Below are 23,833 nucleotides of genomic sequence, written 5' to 3'. Positions count from 1 at the left end.
GGATGGGTGAGAGGAAGAACAGGTTAGGGAGGCAGAGACAGGTTGGACTGGTTTTGGGATGCAGTGGGTGGAGGGGAAGAGCTGGGCTGGTTGTGTGGTGCAGTGGGGGGAGGGGACGAACTGGGCTGGTTTTGGGATGCGGTGGGGGAAGGGGAGATTTTGAAGCTCGTGGAAGTCCACATTGATACCATTGGGCTGCAGGGTTCCCAAGCGGAATATGAGTTGCTGTTCCTGCAACCTTCGGGTGGCATCATTGTGGCACTGCAGGAGGCCCATGTTGGACATGTCATCTAAAGAATGTGAGGGGGAGTAGAAATGGTTTGCGACTGGGAGGTGCAGTTGTTTATTGCGAACCGAGCGGAGGTGTTCTGCAAAGCGGTCCCCAAGCCTCCGCTTGGTTTCCCCAATGTAGAGGAAGCCACACCGGGTACAATGGATGCAGTATACCACATTGGCAGATGTGCAGGTGAACCTCTGCTTAATATGGAAAGTCATCTTGGGGCCTGGGATAGGGATGAGGGAGGAGGTGTGGGGGCAAGTGTAGCATTTCCTGCGGTTGCAGGGGAAGGTGCCGGGTGTGGTGGGGTTGGAGGGCAGTGTGGAGCGAACAAGGGAGTCACGGAGAGAGTGGTCTGTCCGGAAAGCAGACAAGGGTGGGGATGGAAAAATGTCTTGGTGGTGGGGTCGGATTGTAGATGGCGGAAGTGTTGGAGGATGATGCGTTGTATCCGGAGGTTGGTGGGGTGGTGTGTGAGAACGAGGGGGATCCTCTTTGGGCGGTTGTGGTGGGGGCGGGGTGTGAGGGATGTGTTGCGGGAAATGCGGGAGACGTGGTCAAGGGCATTCTCGACCACTGTGGGGGGCAAGTTGCGGTCCTTGAAGAACTTGGACATCTGGGATGTGCGGGAGTGGAATGCCTCATCGTGGGAGCAGGTGCGGCGGAGGTGGAGGAATTGGGAATAGGGGATGGAATTTTTGCAGGAGGGTGGGTGGGAGGAGGTGTATTCTAGGTAGCTGTGGGAGTCGGTGGGCTTGAAATGGACATCCCTTACAAGCTGGTTGCCTGAGATGGAGACTGAGAGGTCCAGGAAGGTGAGGGATGTGCTGGAGATGGCCCAGGTGAACTGAAGGTCGGGGTGGAAGGTGTTGGTGAAGTGGATGAACTGTTCGAGCTCCTCTGGGGAGCAAGAGGCGGCGCCGATACAGTCATCAACGTAACAGAGGAAACCATTTCCACTCCCCCTCACATTCTTTAGATGACATGTCCATCATGGGCCTCCTGCAGTGCCACAATGATGCCACCCGAAGGTTGCAGGAACAGCAACTCATATTCTGCTTTGGAATCCTGCCGCCCAATGGTATCAATGTGGACTTCACCAGCTTCAAAATCTCCGCTTCCCCCACCGCATCCCAAAACCAGCCCAATTCGTCCCCTCCCCCCACTGCACCACACAACCAGCCCAGCTCTTCCCCTCCACCCACTGCATCCCAAAACCAGTCCAACCTGTCTCTGCCTCCCTAACCTGTTCTTCCTCTCACCCATCCCTTCCTCCCACTCCAAGCCGCACGTCCATCTCCTACCTACTAACCTCATCCCACCTCCTTGACCTGTCCGTCTTCCCTGGACTGACCTATCCCCTCCCTACCTCCCCACCTATACTCTCCTCTCCACCTATCTTCTTTTCTCTCCATCTTCGGTCCGCCTCCTCCTCTCTCCCTATTTATTCCAGAACCCTCACCCCATCCCCCTCTCTGATGAAGGGTCCAGGCCCGAAACGTCAGCTTTTGTGCTCCTGAGATGCTGCTTGGCCTGCTGTGTTCATCCAGCCTCACATTTTATTATCTTGGATTCTCCAGCATCTGCAGTTCCCATTATCACTGTGGTCCTAACTCAATTGACTGAAAATATCTTCTGGGTTCCCGAATTAAAATATGGAGAACTGTAAGAAAATACTCAACTTGACTGAGAGAACGTGCCATGAGAGCTGTTCACAAGCAAGTCAGTATTTTCAGTCAATATCATAAAATGTGCCAAAATGCCTGGGTCATCTACACTTACATTCTTCTGCCACCATGTTCTTATACACAGTAATCATGCTGCTTTGTTCACTGACAACGGCCAGGAGTAGCTCAGAATATTCAACTGGGACACAACATGGCTCTCGTTTTGTGGGAAGGCCCTGCTCCTGCATTTTAATAAGTAAGACAACATGATTAGATACGTTTCCCATTAATGGAATTCTACAAGATCCAACACAATTGTGTATATTGTACAATTTTGGAACCAAAATCCAATCGTAAGATAAACGATCAAAGTCAATACTGAGCTCCTCCAGTTTGCACATTGACCGGTTGGTTGCACTCCTGTTTTGCCGAAAGAGCTTTTGTCTCTTTTCCCAAAATGTCTTCACTGTTTGTAATGTCTTCAGCAACAAAAATGTATAGTATGTTTTTTGTGTGTTGTTTTGTTTCTTTAGGCTATCTTGTGGTGAGATACTGACCTGAGGGAACTGGGGCAGGGGTAAGGGATAATTACATTCATTCAGTAGGTGAATGAGCTGTTTCAAAACCTTCTCATTCTGGAAAATGGGAATTTCTAAAACACTTCTGATTGTGTTCTGAAGTTTAGTGATGAGAAGTTGCTGCATCTTTTCCTCAGTTTGCCCAGCATTTTCATTTTCTCTTATTTGTGTCAAAAAGTTTGCTGCATTCTCTGGCAATAAAAATATCAAGGGCTCATCTGACTGCACCAACAGCTCTAAGACATAGGCATTTGATATATTCATTGATTGGTGGGGAAGACTCTCAATGGTTTGCTTGTCAAGATGAAGCACAGGTCTGGAATTGTGGTCAGTGGAGTAACCTAAGACCATGTTCAAAAATCTACTGAGATGTCGTAGAAATTCACGTGGTGACCCATGAGTTGAGGATGGCATGTTAACTGAAGAATCCAATGTTTCCAAATAATCACTTCCTCTCCTTTTAACTGCTTTAGCAGCTTCTCTGAAAGTAGGAATGACTGGATTAGGCTGTATTTCATAATCACATTAATAAGCATACTAATGAATCTCTTTCATATTACTCATAAACAAAGGTAGCTTTAAAAAACTGCTTCTGGTTGTCTCACACTCTGAAATTCACTCTATCCCCATTTAACTTTATTGCCTCGTGTTTTTTTCTCTACGAGTCTCATATTCTCCAGTCTGTCTCTGACTGTATCACTCCGTTAAAATTAAACTTTTTATGTACTTTTACCACAACATTGCTGTATCCTATTAGAGTTATTATAGCCACCACTTTGACTTTGCTGCAAAGGCTTTTTCTTTAAAGTAACCAGGTACATCAATTCACAGATCCTACTTTATCAGGTCTAATTGCTGCATATTTTTCAGAAGGAGCTAATTTTCCGAACTGCATAAATGGATCAGCTGTTTACTGCAGGTAAATATTAGGCTCACATATATTCTGTGAAATTAAATAACCTGTTCTTATTGCTGGTCTAAGAGCTGGAGCAGGGGTTACACTTGTTAATTTCACAAATGTGTAACTATGTACACCTTTGATATAATGTGCCACCATTACACAATGTTAAAATGGAAAAGGGTTAATGGACAGTGAGTGAGTGAGGTAACCCATTCTACTGAAGGGTAATTGATCTTAAGAATTAACCCTTGCCCATCCCACTGATGTTACTTAAATTGTTGAATAGTTCTTGCATTATCTGCTCTTAGCTCAGGTAACACATGTAATCTATAACCAAACTGATTGCTTATAGGGGCCTCTAGAAGTGGAGAAAATGAAAAAACGCACTAATATTCTTCAGTTTGATGAATTTCAGACATACTTTTACAAAAGGAATATTTGTTGAAAATTGCCTGTATAAATGAATGATTTGCTGGTAGTTACAAAATTGTATTGAATTTACATCAATTGACAAATGTGGACTAAACTGCATTTTTCTATCACTCTTCAGCAATTTTTTTTAGATTAATAGATCTAATAACATCATAAGATGTAGGAGTAGAATTAGGCCGGCTATTGAGTCTGTTCCAGTATTCAATCCTCCTGCCTTCTCCTCATAACCCTTGGTCCCTGACTGATCAAGAACCTATCTATCTTAAATATACTCAATGACTTGGCACCACCAGCCTTCTGCAGCAACGTGTTCCACAAATTCACTATCCTCTGGCTGAAGAAATTCTCTCATCTCAGTACTAATGGGTCATCTCTTCACCCCAAGACTGTGCCCTCAGGTCCAAGTTTCTCCTACTGATGGGAACATCTTTTTCATGTCTTCTCTGTATTCTGTAAGTTACAATCACATCACCCCTCATCGTTCTAAATGCCTTCAAACACAGACCCAGAGTCCTCAACTGCTTCTCATATAACTAGCCATTCATCTCCTGGGTCATTCTTGTAAACCTCCTCTGGACACCCTAAAAGGCCAGCACACCTTTCTTTAGATAGGGGGCCCAAAACTACTCACAATTTTCCAAGTGTGATCTGACCACAGCCTTATTGCTGCTCTTGTATTCTATACCAAATCTGATCAAGTATCTCTAAGGTAATGAAAGGCCACATATAGACATGGCTAACGAAATACATGCACTAATCTTAATGTTAAACCTTAACATTTCAAAAAATAATTTTGATGCACTGTTTAATATGCAGCGATACAAATATTTATAAACAGACATTGGATGAATAGCTAGTCTATGTTTTGCAGGTCTTCATCAGGAGATGATTGGCAGCTTAAGCCACCAGGAGTTCTATCTGCTCTTTTCCAAATAGTGCCATGAGATTTTTATACTCCTAACAAGCATTGGATTAATCATACTCGGGCAACTACCTCTGGCTGAAAGTCTGCAATAGAGTTTTAATTCACAACGTTGCTCTGAGGAAGTTTGATCTTGTCTGATATTAAATAGGTTTGGGTACATAAATGTTTCAACAATTATATTTTGATAGTGGAAAGTATCAACTCTTTGTGAGCTTTCTCAAAGCCAATTACTTAGATGGAAAAGAGTTTTATGCATCCAATTTTAGCACTTTTTACAGATCAGGCATTACAATCCCATATTTGCGCACCGGTGATTTACCACAACAATACAGAATCCCCACAATGTGGAGGCAAGCCTTTTGGCTCATTGAGGCCCACTAACCCTCTGAAAAGCATCCCACCTAATCACTTAACCCTGCATTTCCCCATGGTAACCCACCTACCCTACATATCTCCTGGACGCTGTGGGCAATTTAAACGGTCAATCAGCCTAACCTGTACATCTTCGGGCTGTGGGAGGAAACTGGAGCATCCAACGGAAGCCCACGCAGACACAAGGAGAATGTGCAAACTCCAAACAGAGGTAGAATCAAACCCAGGTCCCTGGCACTATGACGCAGCAGTACTGACCACTGAGCTACTGTGCTACCCTGGTATTTTGATAGTGTGATTTCCCTTATTGATATGTTTATCGCACTAACAGTTCAGTTCACGTACGTCTCACTGCTATTTGGTGCTTTTTTCTCTCTTTTCAAGGAAAACAAAATTATACTTACACTCCAGAACTTGATAAAGTTCATGATTTTTTAAAAAAACATATTTATATAGCATATGTAATTCTATTTAAGAATTGTCATATGTTTTAAGTATCTATTTTCTCCAACGACCATCAACAGTTAATATTACTCCCAGGAATAGCACAGATGTTCTCACCTAAGCCAAAAGGGTCAGGTTCAAGTCCCATCTGCTCCAGAGATGTGTGATAACACATCTGAACAGGTTGATTAAAAATATCTAACACTATGGTTATGCCAATCTCAGCTTTATCTTCCCACTAGACGTTTTAACAACAATAATCATTGGAAGGGTATATATGCCTCAAAATGATTACTTTTCAATAAATATCTCTAACATAACCATTGATATACTGCCTCACTGTCCTGCGTTTTTCAGCAGTGCTTACTTGTATATGGGAGGTGAAGGCAGTGAGTCCTGTACGTTGCTGCATGATGGCTGCATTAGTTTGTTCTTCAACTCTTTGAAGCGAAAGAACAAGGCTGGAGTCATCCTGGTGAAACGTTTTTCATCAAAGCCAAACAGCAACCGCTGGATCTCCTCTTTCTTCATTCGTACACCTGTTTACATCATTAAATGAAAACAAATCCATATGAATATCACATGAATACTTATGAAGGAGCACACTTCTTCATCAGCAAGGTGTTGTTTGAAGCAGCCTAAACTGAACCCGTAGCTAACAACATGGGCAACAGTCATTGCGAAAAGCAGTTTCAGAGACAGATGATGAAAAGCTTTGACACTGGGGTTGGGGAAGGGCAAGCTTTTTGTAGTGGGACCAAGAGGAAATTCATAGAAGTTGGTGTCAGATACATTCCCGACTTCTGGGAGCTCTTCCCAGAGGCCAGTGCTGTTATCACCGAGCAGTCAATCTGTCTAATCGTGATCACTCATGGGCTGATTAGAGCTCTCCCAATGAAGATCAGGGGCATCAATTATCTAGGGGCAGAGTCCTTGCATTTGACTTAAGGTTCAAGCTCGTTGTTGCGGCAGTTGGAATACTCCAATTTGTCACACATTGTTCAGCTTAGAAAAATCAAGTAAGCCATCTGACCCAATCCATTTCCCATCACTGCTCAATCAATAAAACATTTATGAACATCAGGCAAAAACAGGATCAAACTCAGCTTTTACGTTTTTCAATGTTGTTTGCAGTTCAAGTTCACGTAAGAATTGCGGATTTACTAGGGTGAAGCAAAAGATAACATCAGTGGGATTTTGACCCCTCATGATGAGAGAGAAGACAAACTGGGGATACATAGATGCCAATGATTGAAATTATTTTTTAAAAAATCAGCTTCAGTCACTTGTAATTATGTCATGTTTATCACATACAGAACATTGTTATGGTAGCTGTTGTCTACAGTCCCTATGATCTGTGGTCCCTATGTACTGATTTCATCCTTGAACAGTCAAAGACAGAACCAGGCCTGCTCACGTCCTTGCTGTTATATTTCACCCTGGGATAAATTCCCATCCACATATCAGTGCATCAAAAACAGGCAGTCCAACTGATAGTTACATGTCAGCCCCTGCCTCAACTCATCTACTCCTGAAACCCTCATCCATGCCTTTGTTAACTCTAGACATGACAATCCCAAGCACTCCAGGCTGGTTTCGTATATTCTACCCTTATAAATGTGAAATGATCTGAGATTCTACTGCCCTTGCCCTTATTCCCTTCAAATTTCATTTGGCCATCACCCCGAGCTCAGTGGATTGTTTTGCTTCTGGTTCAGCAACATTTGATTTTAAAATTCTTATCCTAGTTCACAGATTTCTTGACAGCTTAATCCCTCCCAGCCTCTGTAATTTCCTTACGCTCCAAAACCCCCAAAAAGGCTACACTCATCCAATTTTGGCTTTTTGAGCATCCCTGATTTTAATCTCTCCCCCACCGGCTGCTGTGCCTTCAGGTAACAAGGTTCAAAACATGGAGCTCCCTCCCTAAACATCTTCATTTCTCATGGGGAATGGTGGGATTTAAATTTAATTAATAAAAGCCAGAATGGAAAGCTAGTCCCAGTGACTATGACAAGTATCATTAATTGCCATAAAAACCCATCTGGTTGACTAATGCTCTATAGGGAAGGAAATCTGCCATCCTTACCTGGTCTGGCCTATACATGATTCCAGACCCACAGTAATGTGGTTGTCTCTTAACTGCCCTCTGAAAGCCAATTAGTTTAAGGGCAGTTAGCAATGGGCAACAAACACTGGCCTTGCCATTGATGCCCACACCCCCTGAAAAACATATCTTTTTTTTTAAAAAAAGCTCTGCTTTCTCCTTTTAAGATATTTACTAAAAACTTACATCTCTGACCATGCTTTTGGTCTTCTGTCCTCATATTACCTTATATAGTTTGGTGCTTTATAACACTCACGTGAAGGGCTTTTGAATGCTTCATTACATTAAAGGTGCTATATAAATATAAGTTGTTGTCATAGAAATCAGAGCTTAATTATTATATTTACAGCTTAATAATATTCCTCCTCAATAAGTGGTCAGTTGGTCGCAAATGGAGAGCAATCCAATTTATGTGACTTGTTTTATTAAATATAAATTATCTTATGTTGTACTAAATATAGTTTTAGTGCACCTACCACCTCACTGGCTGAGATTAGCAGAGTACACGGGCTTTCCCCTCACTATGTGGCTCTCCGCTACTCACCAGATACTTTCTGACCCACAGAAAAAAGCCAGCACCAAATATGATTGATAGCATGACCCCTCCTAAAGAATCTGTCTGGTGCAAATAATGAAGCACTTTTCACTGAATAAATGATCTTGGGTGTTGCAAATAGCCAAATAGGGCTAAAGGAGTTAAAGTTCCAGCTCTTCTTCAATTTACAATGAGTAGATTAATTTTTCAGTTTTTTGTCAGCTTTTTCATATATATGAGTCATAGAGCTATGCAGCATGGAAACGGACCCTTCAGTCCATCTTGTTCATACCAACCATATATCCTAAATTAATCTAGTCCCATTTGCCAGCATTTAACCCATACCCCCGAACCCTTCCTATTCATGTATCAATCCGTTGGCCTTTTAAATGTCGTAATTGTACCCACCTCCTCCACTTCCTCTGGCAGCTCATTGCATTCAGGTGCCAACCTCTGCGTGAAAACGTTGCCCCTTTCAATCCTTTTTAAATCTTTCCCCTCTCATCTTAAACCTATGTCCTATGGACCTCCCTACTCTGGGAAAAGGACCTTCGCTATTCACCCTATCCATGCCCCTCATAATCTATAAGGTCACCCCTACACTCTAGAGATAATAGCCCCAGCCTATTCAGCTTTAGATCAAACCCTCCAAACCTGGCAACATCCTTGTTGATCTTTTCTGAAACCTTTCAAGTTTGATTACACCTTTCCCTGTAGCAGAGAGACCAGAATTGAAGGCAGTATTCCAAAAGTGGCCTAACCAATATCTCGTACAGTCACAACACGACCTCCCAAATTCTATACTCAATGCACTGACCAATAAAGGCAAGCATAACAAACACTTTCTTTACCAGCCTATCTACCAGTGACTCCACCTTCAAGGGACTATGAACGTGTACCCCAAGGTCTCTCTGTTCAGCAACACTCCCTAGCACCCTTCTATTAAGAATATAAGTCCTGCAACTCTTCACATTTATCCAAACTGAACTACATCTGCCACACCTCAGCCCATTGGCCCATCTGATCAACTTCTTCACTGTCCGCTACAAAACCAATTTTGGTGTCATCTGCAAACTTACTAACCATACCTCCATTATTCATATCCATTTTATGTAGATAAAAATGCATAATATATGCCACCCATCCACTCATGGGCTTTTGTCAAGCACAAATCTTGTAGCATCTCTGATTTGAAGTTAACTGCTAATTGGCTTCTTAAAGTGTAAGTTTCCTCAATTGGTTTTAAAGCCAAGGTAAGGCTTCACTTGGACTACTGTGATCTTGGTTCATTTTCACAGTAGCAAAGATATGTATTGGAAATGTCTTCAGACTTTCTTCTGAATCATCATGTAATTTTGCTAGAAACCCCAAAACAAAGAAACTTTAGGTTTTTAGCCAACCTTCCACTGAAATTACAGTAGTCAACTGGAAGAATCGCAGAAGAATGCCCTGGAGAAAGAGACACTAGGGAAAAAATTAACAGGAGCAGACATTTCCCAGCCTTAAAAGACAGCCTAAGGAAACTAAGTGAAGGAAAATATGATGATGAATGAACTAGAATTACTTAGCAAACACTATGGTGTATGAATAATTATCCTTATGGCAATCAATGTGTGATGAAATTCACTATTCTGTTTAAAAGGGAGAAGCACAAAAGAGGTACTTTTAGATTTTGGACAGTCAGATTTCAAAGAGCTAAAACAGGCTGCATACAGTAACCTGGGACCATTTGTCAATGGGTAAACCAATATATCAGTGACAGGTATTCACAAAAGAATTTAATGTGATATGGGACCAGTTTAACTTGCCAAAAGAAATAGGCATGGAAGACTAAAGAGGTAAAAGCATAAAATTAAGGGAAAAGTTTAATGGAATGGAAAAACTAGCACAGATCCTGGTGAATGAGAAAGAGTAAAGGATGATAAAATCATTAGTAAGAGCTACAGAAATGAATATGAAAAGAAACTTGCAACAGCTTTCATAACCAATACAAATATTTACAATTATATTCAAATAGAGAGCATGGTCTAATTAATCTGTGTCTCTGAAGAATGAAAATAATTATAAATCAAAACAAGGAAATGGCACATTTGTTAATAATTACTTCACATTACTTCGTATTTACAGTCAAGAAGAAAAGATGTAGGAAACTTATGTTATATCAGGGACAAGAACTCACCATAATTAATTCAAGTAATTTAACAGTCCTGAAGAAAATAATGGAAATATGGAGTAAAAGCCCCCAAGAAAATGGTTTACATCTCACAGTTGAAAGTACATTGCAAAGTTCCCTCATTTCAAGAGCTGTATTTTTTGACTGAAAAATTGTATTTCCCACTCATCTACTTAAAACAAGTGAGAAAAGGAGAGCAGGGAATTGTAGATCAGTTCATTAAACAATAGTTAGAGAGGACCTTGTTTCAGAAGATCAGGATATAGAATTAGCTGAGGAATAGGGGAAAAATAAGTCACGAGAAGGTATGGTCTACAGGCACCTAGCAGTAGCCATAACGTGGAACAAAGTAAACAAGCAGAAATCATGCATGTTTGCGTTAAAAGATCTTAAAAGAAACTGCTCATGAGTTTGATGCATTGGTGTTAATTTTCCTAAATTCCCTAGATTCAGGAAAAGTTGCATCAGATTGGCAAGTAACAAATATAACCCCTCTGTTCAAGAAGGAAGAAGGCAGAAGACAGGAAAATATAGGCCAGTTAGCTTGATATCTATCATGGGGAAGGTGTTACAATCGATCATTAAAGAGATTGTAGTTGCACACTTAGAAACATGCAAGGTAAAACATGCATGATAAGATGGAATCATGTTTAACCAATGTATTTGATGGAATAACATGTGCTTAGGATCAAGGTAGCCTGTAGACCTTCAACAGGCAACTTTCCAGAAGGCATTTGAAAAGGTGTCCAACAAAATGTTATTATGGAAAATAATGGCACATGTGCAGCGGGTAACATATTAGCTTAAATAGAAGAGTGGCTGGCTGGTAGAAAACAGAGAGAATGCGTAAATGAATGTTTGCCTGATTGGCAGGATATGATGAGGGGGTTGTGCTGGGCCCTCAACTTCTTACAATTTATATCAATGATTTAGTTGAGAGGAATGAAGGCTTGGTAGCTAAATTCACAGACAATACCAACATAAGTACGAAAGCATGTTGTGAAGAAGATGTAAAGATGTGCAGATGGATTACAGATAGGTTGAATGTGTGGGCAAAATTCTTACAGATGGTAAATAATGTGGAAAAATGTGAGGTTGTTCACTTTGTCAGGGTGAATGGAAACAAACAGCATGGAGTGATTTCTGAATTCGAATATGTAGAGGATGCTCTTTTGTAAGAGTCACAACATGAAAGTATGTAGGTTCAATACATAATCAAGAAGGCTAAGGGATGCTAATCTTGACAAGGTAGATGAGGGAAGGATATTTTCTCTTGTTAATCAGTCTACAAGTATCAGATGTTACATTAAAGTTAGGGTTTGCCCTTTCAGGACAGAGGTGAGGGGATTTTTTTCTCTCTCAAGAGGATATGTGACTTTGTAACTCTCTGCCTCAGAAGTTGGTGGAGGCTGGGTCATCAAGTAAATTTTAAGACTTGAGTGAATAGAGGCAGGGGATGGAGAATCAAGGGTTTAGGTGATAGATGGGAACGTGGAATTCAAAACACAAACAGATCTATCATGATTTTATTGAATGGCTCAAGGTCTACTTCTGCTTCTGTTTTGTACATTTATATGGCTCCTGCACCCAGATTTTACCATGTGCAGAGAAACACTGGGGATATCAGTCCAACTTCAACAGGTAGGATGAAGGCACCTGCGAATAGGTTGGCCACCCACTATAAATCCCACCTATTAAAGTGGGAAATTAAGTGTGATGTTTGCCAAAGTGTCAATTCACCCTTGCTTGATTAGGTGCCCTGGAGCATACATCTGGTAAATAAACTTGCTGCATATCTATTGTTTTGTCTAAAAATATCATTTCAAATTATGGAAGCACAAGGCTCTCTGATCACTGAGCACAAACACTGATAAGTGCTTCATTTCTTTTCAAAGAAATTTGCCTGCCAGATGGATTTATTTCAAAACACACCAAAAACAACATTATACATCAGCTCATTTTCTATCAATACCAAGAACAAACTCTATTAATATCCAGAACAAAATCTATAAATACCAAGTACAAATGTTTCAGTCTAGCTCCATGCACACCACAGCTGCTGATAACACTTGAGATCCCTATTAATCCAAATGCATAAATTTCAAAGTGCATGTGAAAGTCCTGGATTGAACAAAGGGATGGAGGAGATCACAGAGATAATGAGGATGAAGCCATGATAGAATTTAAGTGCTAGGGCTTAAATTTTAATTGAGCCATCCGAAAGCCATAGAGGTCATCAGACCAAAGATAGAGCTAAGGGATGATTTGGGTTTGAATGGGAGTAGAGTATTGGTTGAGCTGAAGTTTACAAATGACAGAGAATGGGAAGTCAGCCAGCAGAGCTCTGGAACACTTACACCTCAGAGTGATAAAACCACAAATGTTAACTTCTGCAGCAGAAGGGTGGAGCTGAGATAGCGATAGAGGCAGGTGACATTTTGAAGATGCAAATGAATATACAGTTAGAAACTACATAAAAACGACATCAATGCAACAGCCGATCTAGGGCAGCCATAGGCGAGGAAAGTGGATATAATCAATAAGGAGTCTCAGGTGGAGCTGGAAATGTTCCTTAATGATGTCAGACATGGTTTTACAACTGAATATGTTTTGCAAGTTTTATGATTTCTGTAGGAAGAAAAAACAATTAAGAGGTAGTAGCAAATGACTCACCATTAGAAAGATGCTTGATTTTTAAAGACACATCAATGCACAGATGCCCATCTGTGCACTTTCCAGGGATTCCTTGAATACTGAGGATAACATACTTTGTCTCTTCATTAAAGCAAACAGTCTAAACAGAAAAATTCAATGTTATGACTTGACAGTTAAATTCCACCAAATATCCTCCCTGTCCTTCACTACTTCAAATAATAGTATTTACTTTGTGCAGATATAAGAAGCTATGCCAGAACCAAAAGTATCAAAGGAGTTAAAGATAGTAGACACAATAAATAAATGAACCTATCTTATTCATGTTGATCCTTGCTCAGGGTTTCTCCAGTGATAGTGGAGATTGTGAGCTATAAGTGATTTGAAGATAAAATATATTTCGTATTAAATATGGTCTATGTATTTAATATGAAAGATACGCAACATGACTCGCATTCACAATGTTCAAGTCACAATCACTAAGATAACAAATCTGAGAACTTATAAAACTCTAACAGGAAATAAAGTTGTGCCACAACTGTGAACACAATTGAATGCTGTGGTGTACTCATGGAAGCTGTCGGTGGTTTTACAACATCAAATGTATGATTCAAGGATGTATTCTGTTATTTCTGCCATTACAACCTTCTAAAAGTGTCAAGTAAAAGGATAAGAAGTACAAAATCAGCCAATCACTAGGTCTAACAAGTGACATGGCTGAAAAGACAGCTTACATGGAAAAATTAGAATTGTTGTATAAATGGAAAATTATATACAGCGTAAATTTCAGCACATTATAATTTAAGGTGGAAATTCATTTTCTCAAATTATATTTTTATTGTACCTGAAATTTTCTGCTCAAATTAATGCTTTCTTTTCTCAATCATATTTGCACAATCATATTTGGCCATTCACCTTTGGCTCACACAAGAGAAAGAGGGAGGATGCAAGGTTTTAATTTTGAACAAGTTTAGTTCTCCTGACAGAAAAGGATAATTTATTAACTGATATATCTGTGTACCTATGTTTTCCCAAATATGCAATAAAGAAAAAATTCGAAGATTATTTTGTTTGGAAAGATAATGTAGAGCACCAGAGTTTAGGGCATGTACCACCTATGCTAAATTTATACCCATTCTCAAAAATACACTAGATTCCAGTGGAACATATAATTGATCTCAATGACAGAATTCAAGTACCAAAAAGCAATAACCCAGAAATTCCACCATTTACACCACGATTACACTAGCTTCAAGCCTCAAGAAACAAGAGACAAGTTGTCTCCATTACTTATCAAACTGGTAAGTGGTGAGGTCCACTAACTTCAGTTAAATCAGATTTGTCTGGGTTGGTTAGATTTCTTAGACTTCTTAAAAACAAAAATAAGTCTGTCTTTCACCAGCTTCCGACAAAGAATTTTTAGAACTTCCATCTTTCCACTATGGAGTCCTAACAATGAGTTCCTCAAAGACCAATTCACTTATATAGTATAACTGTAAAATGTAGAAAATGCATTGCAGAAAGAAGAAAAATATGCTGCGTAATTCCAAATACAGCAATCCAAGACATATATTTCCATTTCACAATATTCGTTTTAAATATTTTGCTGTAAATGTCTACCGCTGTTACATTCAGCTGACATTAGCTATCACATGGTTTGCCTCTCTTTCAGGAGGATAACAGCGTGTCAATAAGTAATAACCATAGTTACCAAAGGGCCATAGGCATCTCACTCCATTAAATAGAGATAATCGATATTATAGCATGAGGAACTTCACTCCATTTCTAGCATGAGTCTAAGGTGGCAAGCCTCCATAAACATCTTAATGACCTGTATTAATGCCTGTCAATTACTGGCAAGTACAGGAGTGAATCACACTGGGCTATTTGGCTACATCATTCACAGATATTAAATACAAAGTGAAACAAAAGAGACATAATTTAAGTTCAAAATATACTTTCAATGATACCCATGTATCTATTCAATTGACAGATAACAAACAGTTCATATTATTTTCTGCATCAAACTGTAATCTTGTTCTGATATTTATGATTGAACTACGATGAAGCTCTAAAATGATCAACTCGAAATAAAATAGAAAAAAGTGACACAAAATAACTGGAAAAAAATGTGGGTCCATACTTGCTCTCTTTTTTTTTCTCTGTCTCTCTTTCTCAACTGAAAATTAACGCAGGTTTCAGACACAATGGTTTATTTCTGTTCAAAGTTTCAGCTTCACAGCTTAGTATAATAAAGCCCTTATGAATTGAAAATTCATTACCCCAAAAACAAAAGGGTAATCAAATTTGGATCAAGTGCAAATGAACGGAATTAGTTTTAAAAATAAATTCATGAGGGAAAACACTACCGAACAAAGGCTGCCTAGTGGCCTAGATATGAGCTAAAAATAAATCCAAGGCAGCTGCTTTCTAATGTTACAGTGGATAGGGAGAAGATAGAGTGGGAGTAATTGATCTAAATACTCAAATAACAGTGAGAGACTAAAAGGATTCAGATTTAAATAGGGTCAGTAGTGATTTGCGGAATGTGGCCATTTTACTTTTGTTTATAGAAAGCTCATAACAGGCCCTATTAAGGCATTTTCAAATAATCTAATTAGGTCAATATGAAGATGTGGTAAATCATAATATGCTGAAATAAATACATTTTGGCACAAAATGAATCTTCTCCATTTTTGACCCAAACAAGATTTCAGGCCTTTTTTATTTGTATTTCATCATTTGAATAAATAAAAAAGATCACCTGATGTTCCTCCAATTGAATTTCATTAAATCTGAATCCTCCTTCACTTCCAAAGAAATAGTCTTGGCTTTGTCCAAGGTAAAACACTAACAAAAACATCTCTGAGTCTTCTACCAGCCGATGTAAATCCCTTTCATATGTTGCCTTAAATTGTAGTTGTAGGTTGTACTCTTTCCAGTTCACTGTTTAGAAAAGGAAATGGGTAATTGTATTTTGCACACTTATGAACTAAATATAAAGCAGAGATTTGACAATGACTCAGAGGGAACCACGAGTATAAGGTGTGATCTAGAACAATAAAAATTACACTTGGTCATTCTTTGTATTGAAAATCACGATACAGTCATGAGACAAAAAAGATTGGACAACAAATAATAATTGCAGCATTGTTAAAGTGATTTAATTTTCAAAAACAAAAGACAATATTTATTGGGTATTTGATGTCTGTGGTTTTTCCTTTCTAAGTAATTACATCAGGGAATCTGAACACTATAGAAGGCAATTCTGCATTAGCTCAGGAAAATCTTCACACTTTGAATGGTTCCTTGTTTATTGTTATAATACACAATAGAAGGAAAGATATTTTTGTTTTTCAGTTCTGTGAAGGTGGTTGTTTTATTTTTACATGTCAGAAATTCACTCTTGAACAGTGAGTTTGGACAGTTTTTCCAAGAAAGCATGTGACCCAAGCTAAAAGATTAAATGAAATGAAAAGCTAAATGAAATGTTTACCGAGTTAAAATTTATAACAAACAAAAAGACAGGCCAGGGACCACAATTAGATTTCAGTTGGTAAAAACAGTCATTCCAGCAGTTTAGATCTGACATAACAAAGTGTGTAGCTGGATGAACACAGCAGACCAAGCAGCATCTCAGGAGCACAAAAGCTGATGTTACGGGCCTAGACCCTTCATCAGAGAGGGGGATGGGGGGGAGGGAACTGGAATAAATAGGGAGAGAGGGGGAACTTGGACATCTGAGATGTGCGGGAGTGGAATGCCTCATCCTGGGAGCAGATGCGGCGGAGATGGAGGAATTGGGAATAGGGGATGGAATTTTTGCAGGAGGGTGGGTGGGAGGAGGTGTATTCTGGGTAGTTGTGGGAGTCGTTGGGCTTGAAATGGACATCAGTTACTAGCTGGGTTCCAGCAGTTTATATGTGAACATCCACTCAAGAGCTGGAGAGGCATTTTTAAAATGTTTTAGCAGTTTAAATAGACATGATGCAGAGATGCCACTTTTGGACTGGGATGGACAAAGTCAGAAGTCACATGACATCAGGTTATAGTCCCAGGTTTATTTAAAATCACACGTTTTTGGAGGTCTGCTCCTTCATCAGGTGAAGTCAGGCTTCAGCAGTGCTTCAAAAGCTTGTGATTTTAAATAAACCTATTGGACTATAACCTGGTGTTATGTGCCATCTGACAAAATAGACAAAGACTTTTCTTAAAGTTTAAGTAGGTAAAGAACAGTCAGTAGCCAGTGTCAGTCTATCTCAGGGAGTGACAGCAAGACAAAAAGTCACAGAAATAACCTTGTTGGCTAAGTGAAAAATTAAAGTTTAGATAGGATTTGTACTCTACTGAGCTGAATGTGTTTCAAGGATATTGCTGAGAAAAGGGCCAAATTTTTCTTTTGTCACTATCTATGTTACAATCATTCTACATTGTCACATATGCATCAACTGACCACCACAGTAAACAAACTGAAAAAAAAACATTTTATTTACAAAACCAGGTTTCACTATGAGATAGAGTCAGAGATGTACAGCATGTAAACACACCCTTCTGTCTAACTCATCCATGCCAACCAGATAACCTGAATTAATATAGGCTCATTTGCCAGCATTTGGCCTATTTCCTCTGAAATCCTTCCTATTTCTAATACGCATCCAGATGCCTCTTAAATGTTGCAATTGTACTATGCTCCACCACTTCCTCTGGCAGCTTATTCCATACATACATGACACTTGTGTGAAAAGTTGTCCCTTAGGTCCCTTTTAAATCTTTCCCCTCTCACCTTAAACCTACACCCTCTAGATGTGACTTATCCTGTATTATCATTGGATCATAACAACATTGACTACAATACAGGACAGGGCAGATTGGATTGAGGATTTAACAACAGATAAATTTCACTAAGCTGCAAGAAAAGTAGATTAAGACTCTGTTCCATCCCAGGCCATGCTCATATATACCTGAGTCAACAGACTTAATAGCACACAGAATCAAGCTTGTTTCAATGATTGATTCAATTGATTGATCAGCCCATAGAAAATCACAGATAAGTGACTCCTCCCCAGGCTAGATACAAATTTCTGTATAGCATCCCTAGAGGGAAATCCATCACAAAATATTTGTTTATTGGGTTGTAGAGGGCCATTTACTGACCAAAAATAATCAAGCATAAATATTCATAAACGATTCAACACATACAAATACAATCCAAGAAGACATCATTTAAACATCATAAAGGCTTGAATTAGTTGGTGCTTGTAACTGTTTGCTTTGGTTACTGCTTTTCAAAGGATGGTCCATAAACATCACCACGGGTACAATCCCTTTTTTAATTATATGTAAGATAAAATGTGTATCTACATTGATTTGTTATGCATTCAAAGCACATATTTAGCGGCTTTTTTCTTTGTTCTCCCACTTCAGTTATTTAGTGACATTCAGATTTGGAGATTGTTGAACAGATTTCAGCCTCTTGATGCCCAACAAAAGAAACAATGTTGGGAGAGCTTTAGATTGTAGCCATTTCACATTTGGGTTTTGTAGAAAACTTTCACGTTTATTCTAAGACCAATGAATGTAGAACCACTGTTTTCTCCAGTTGCAAAGTCAGCAAAAGAACCACATTACTAAACTGAAGAAGGTTACCAAGTCACAAGTCAACTACAAAGTAAGGAGGTCACACAGGCAGGTCTTCCACAGAATCAGGACCCAAAGGGATGGGAATACCTGCCTACCAAGACCAACTAAGCAATTAGAGGCTGGTTGCTTTGCTGCTGGAAAGACATGCTTCGGAGGCCCAGGATTGAGGAGTGGCCCAGGCCTGAGGTAAAAAAAGTGAGAAGGGTTTCTTGGGGGGGTCACAGAGAAGTTGGGAGTCAGCTACAAGAGCAGGAAAATGGCTTTCAGCAGGCTCTCCCTTCCCAGGACAAAGTCCCTTCAGTCAGATGCAGAGGGTGGCCAATTTGTGAAATTCTTTACCACAGAGGGCTGTCGAGGCTATGTTATTAAGCCCGTTCAAGCCTGAGATAGATTTTTTTTTAAATAGCAAGGGAATCAAACATTACAGGGAAAAAATGCAGGGAAGTGATGTTGCGGATTATCAGATCAGTCATGATCTCACTGAACAGCAGAACAGACTCAGTGATAATGGGAACTGCAGATGCTGGAGAATCCCAGATAACAAAGTGTGAAGCTGGATGAACACAGCAGGCCAAGCAGCATCTCAGGAGCACAAAAGCTGATGTTTCGAGCCTAGACCCTTCATGATCAGGTATAGAATGAAACAGAGGGGAAGATAGATAGGATAAAGATCTGGAGAGGAATAAAAAGATACAATTAAAAAGTAAGCTATTATTTAAAAATCTGGTACAAATGAATGAGAGGTATACAAAGATATTATAGAAGTAATATTAAATTGTAGAATTACCTGCTTCTATGTTTCCATAATATGTCAGAAAGTGGCCTGGCTAGTAGGGGAGTAGGCCATCCAGGTATGTGATACCATTTCCCATATAACTAATGTAAATAATCACAGACCACACCTCAACCTTCAAGTGAACAGTCATTTGAACCGTATTTACATGCAGTCCTTAGTTACACATTCAGTAAAAGTGTCTCTCAAGAATGCTTTTTCAAAAAAAATTTTTACAGAGGCTTTGAGCTTCACATTTCAAGATGTCTTCATAGCATATCTTCAACTCACTCAAGACAGTGCTACAGACAAGCAACATGGAGGAGACTTGGTACAGGTTAGGACATGACCAGCAGAAAATTGGACGTTCTCAAGTCTACCAGATTTATTTATTCTGTGCAATTTGCCACCTGGCTATGCAGACGTCCATAAAAAAAATCCCTTCAATCAAGGGAGTAGCTAGCAGCACAGAAACATAGAAAGAATGTGAAGTTAATAAAAAACTGAAAAGGTAAAACAGCGGGAAAAAAGCATTAAGTATGTACACAGTAGAATTGCAAACTTAATGTGAATAGACAAATCGAAGTGAACAAAGTGGGTTCCTCTTGTGGTTGCTTGGACAATTGCTTGCTACAGAAACTGACCTTCACTGTGATAGGCTGAACATGGCAAATAGCCAATTATGCCTGCAAGTATTCATGAAACAAGGTCAGAACCTCTCAGGTGAGCCCAGCTCTCTTTGCTCATTGAAATAAAAGTGGAATATGTGGTTGTAGATCTGAAATGACAACAGAAAGTGCTGGAGAAACTCAGCAATGAGTGCAACATTGTGCATGGAGATGGGCAGAGTTAGCATTGAGTCCAATATGATTCTTCTTCCTAAGATACTCTCTACCCAAGATAGTATTTGGTGTCAATCATGTACTTTCTAGACCCAAATTTTCCTATTTTGCCCTTATCTACTCCTACTCCAGTGTTAAATATCCTCCTGTAGCCAGGCACTTAAACTAGAAGTTCATTTTTATCATTCACTTGTCTCTTGTGGTGAAACGTCTGTAAAATATTTACTTCTATATGTTGCAATGCAGCTAAGAAACACTGTACAAATTTTTATTAGTGACTCTCAACAAAACTTAAAAATAAACATCAGACGTTTTATATGTTTTTATTCTTGCCCAGATCTATTTAAAAGATGAATGGCTTTAAAAAGCAGATGATTTTAAAAAAAGTTAAAGGTAATCATGAAGAAGGAAAGCAATACCTAATCACTCCAAACTTGGAAATGTAAAGACAAGACTATTTTAACTTCCAGACATAAACTCTTTGGCCCAATGTAGTCAATTGCTCACCTAAAAATTGTTCAGGTCACAGCTGGTCCTCGGGACAGGATATTCATATTTAAGTTGCAATAAGTCACTAGGCAAGGAATGGTTATGAACACTTCAGATTTCAGGATTTGGGGAGCCTGGTGAAGCAGAGGGTTAATTATCCTATGGAGCCTGTACATGAGCAATCGTGGCTCCAAAGATTCCTTGTTAAATTTACCTGTTTGGAACTCTTCCGGTCCCAGATCTTTTTCCTCCGAAGTTACCCATGCCCTTTTGATGGAAGAGTGCTTTTACATGGAGGACAAGGGACATCAGGAGTGAGATTTGTAAATTTTCCAAATAGATTTAACTGCTTGCTTATTATGCAATCATTTATGCATATATATGCACTGGGACAGGCCCTATTGATACAAATGCCGTTTTCTGAGAAGAAAATTTATAATCTGTTAGGGGTATTGAAATTACACCTTTCATTGATTCATTTTAATGAAATGAGGTATAAATGATACCATGTATAAGAACTAATAGCCAGCAGTTTTTCTTAAAGAAATGGATTCTAATTACAGAACTTCTAGGGGTTTTCTCTGAAAAACAAACTTAACCGAAGAGTAAGTGTCAACAGAAAATTTTTAAACTAAATTGCACAATAAGCACACTGGGATTCACACTAGAGGTGTTTCCAACATCATTGCAGCCTGTTCGTAATGCTTTATACATGAGCCTTTCAGTTTACTGCCCATGTTTCTTTTAGATTTAGCACTGGCAAAATTAATTATACTGTCCTTGAATGATAAACTGCAGTCCTACAATTTTTTTGTCATCTTTATAACCAACAGTTTTTTTTTTAAGAGAACAGTAACTAATGTTAGTAGCGTGTAAAAAGACCAATCTCATCAGCATTAGGTCATATATCTTCAGCTAGTCCTTTTGAATACAAATTATTAACTTCCTACCTTCAAAAAGGTGTAGCGCCATTAATCTCACCATTTCTGCATCAGCTTTTATGTGAAGTGCCAGGCTTCGAAGAAAGAGAAATGCTGTATGCCTTTTTTGTGAACCGGAACAAATTCCAAACTTAGCCATATGATTGTCACTGTACAAAACCACATCTTCAATAAACCTACGTTCATATCCAGTAATGGCACCAAACACTTCAAGATAATTAAAGCTTTCTTCATCTCTTTGTAGCCTACATACCAGATCTTTAAAAGTGTGTGGATTTTTCTGATTAGAAATTGTGTACAAATCTTGACTTCTGTTAGCAAATGGAGATTCTCTTTGTGCCTCGTTAGGGGAGGATATGTTCATGGCAACCTTATCACCTTCATATGATGACTGTAATAGTTTTGCTGCCGTTCCTTGTGCAAAAAGTAATTTTGTATTACACACAGATTCGCTGTCCACAGAGCAATTTTTTTGTGTTTCTGCTGAATGGAGATCAGGAATTTGTTTTGGTTGGTCGACGGCTGATTCCTCCACATTTTCATGTTCTTTCCTGATGTTCTGTTCTACAGGAAAAGCGTGAATTAGTAAAATGGATAAGTGAAAAACCACAAAAATTGAACCAGCTTCCATGATTGATCTGGCTTTGTTGAAGACTGAAGAATGTAGTGCAAGTGTCAGCTTTGTCTTTGGCTTTGTAGAGATAAGCCTTGTTCATTGTGTTACATTAAAGCTGGTGAAGGAGTGTTTAGTAGATATTTTTAGAACAAAAGCAGACCTTGTATTTTCTTTCACGGATATCATACAATGGAAAACGTGCCAGAAAACTGTGGATCAACAATCCTTTTTATGCTACAACATTAGCTGCACAGGAATTCTGTTACATTGAAAAGGTGGGGTGAACAAGGAAATTATAATTGGATTTGAAAACAATATAGGTAATAACATCATTACTTAATACAAGGGGAACATAGGACCCAGTAACATTCATTTCAAGATAATGCTAAAGATCAAAACTAAGGTTACCAGAATCACACAGTAATACCTAACAATATCTGCCAATATCTGAATTCAAGATTTTCAGCAAAAAAAACTCGAAGGCAGAAAAGAATAGAAATTAAGGGAAAATCACAATTGACAAATTTAAAATAATTCTTTGAGGAGGCAACAAGCAGAATAAGAGAAGCAGTTGATGTTACATGCTTGGATCTTTACAGTACATTCTATAAGGCACCATATAAGCTAAACAGCCCAGGCTATTGGAGATAGAACCTTAGCATGTATAGACGTTTGGTTAACTAATAGAAGATAAGAGTCGGAACAAGGGGGCATCTTCAGGATAGCAAGCTGTAACTTACGGACAGCCACAGGGATCAGTGCTGAGGCCAGAGTTATTTACAATATATATCAATTACTTATATGAGGCAAGTAAATGTACTATTGACAGTGTTTTGCAGAAGACAGAAAAATAGGTGACAAGGTAACTGGTGAGTCTGCAGAGCGATTTAAACCGGTTACGCAGATGGCCAAAAACTTGGAAGGTGGAATATCATATGAGGTAATGTACCTTGGCAGGAAGAATACAGGAAATGAATACTTTATAATTGGAGAAGGACTGCAGAAAGCTCCAGAACATTGGGGTTTGGATGTCCTCATCCATGAGGCACAAGAAGTTCAGCGGTAGGGAAGTTAAATGGAACATAGGCCTTTATGTCAAATGGAGTGGTAAATGAAACAAAACTTATCAAAACCATTTGTCAGATCACAGCTGGAATACTATGAACATTGTTGGCCTTACCTCTGAAGAAAGACATACCAACATTGCAGGCAGTCCATATAAAATTCATTTCGCTAACACCAACTATGAAGAGACTGTCTAATAGGAGACAGAGTGGGTTGGGCTGTACTTATTGGAATTCAGAAGACTGACTGGTAACCCTATTGAAACAGACAAGATTCTTAAGGGACTCCTCAGTTTAGATGCAGAAAGGTTGTTGCCCCTTGTAGAAGAGTCCAAGGGCCAGACAGCATAAGGGATTGCATATTTTGAATTTCTTCTCTCGGGAATATGAATGAGAGATTCTTTAC

The 23,833-nt window shown here is 39.2% G+C and overlaps 1 protein-coding gene across 1 annotated transcript; it reads right to left on the bottom strand.

Moving 5' to 3' along the window:
* Positions 1-1,843: 1,843 nt before the first annotated feature.
* amh (anti-Mullerian hormone) lies at positions 1,844-22,138 on the bottom strand. The gene is made up of 5 exons (XM_048559467.2): positions 21,757-22,138; positions 15,828-16,009; positions 13,085-13,205; positions 5,964-6,135; positions 1,844-3,003 (listed from the first exon to the last, which is right to left on the bottom strand). Exons 1-5 carry the CDS (start codon positions 22,109-22,111, stop codon positions 2,046-2,048), a joined length of 1,788 nt encoding a protein of 595 aa, XP_048415424.1. The 5' UTR covers positions 22,112-22,138; the 3' UTR covers positions 1,844-2,045.
* Positions 22,139-23,833: the final 1,695 nt, after the last annotated feature.

The sequence above is a fragment of the Stegostoma tigrinum genome, chromosome 30, assembly GCF_030684315.1.
Source record: "Stegostoma tigrinum isolate sSteTig4 chromosome 30, sSteTig4.hap1, whole genome shotgun sequence".
NCBI lineage: Eukaryota > Metazoa > Chordata > Chondrichthyes > Orectolobiformes > Stegostomatidae > Stegostoma > Stegostoma tigrinum.
This window is presented reverse-complemented; position numbering and strand designations above follow the sequence as displayed.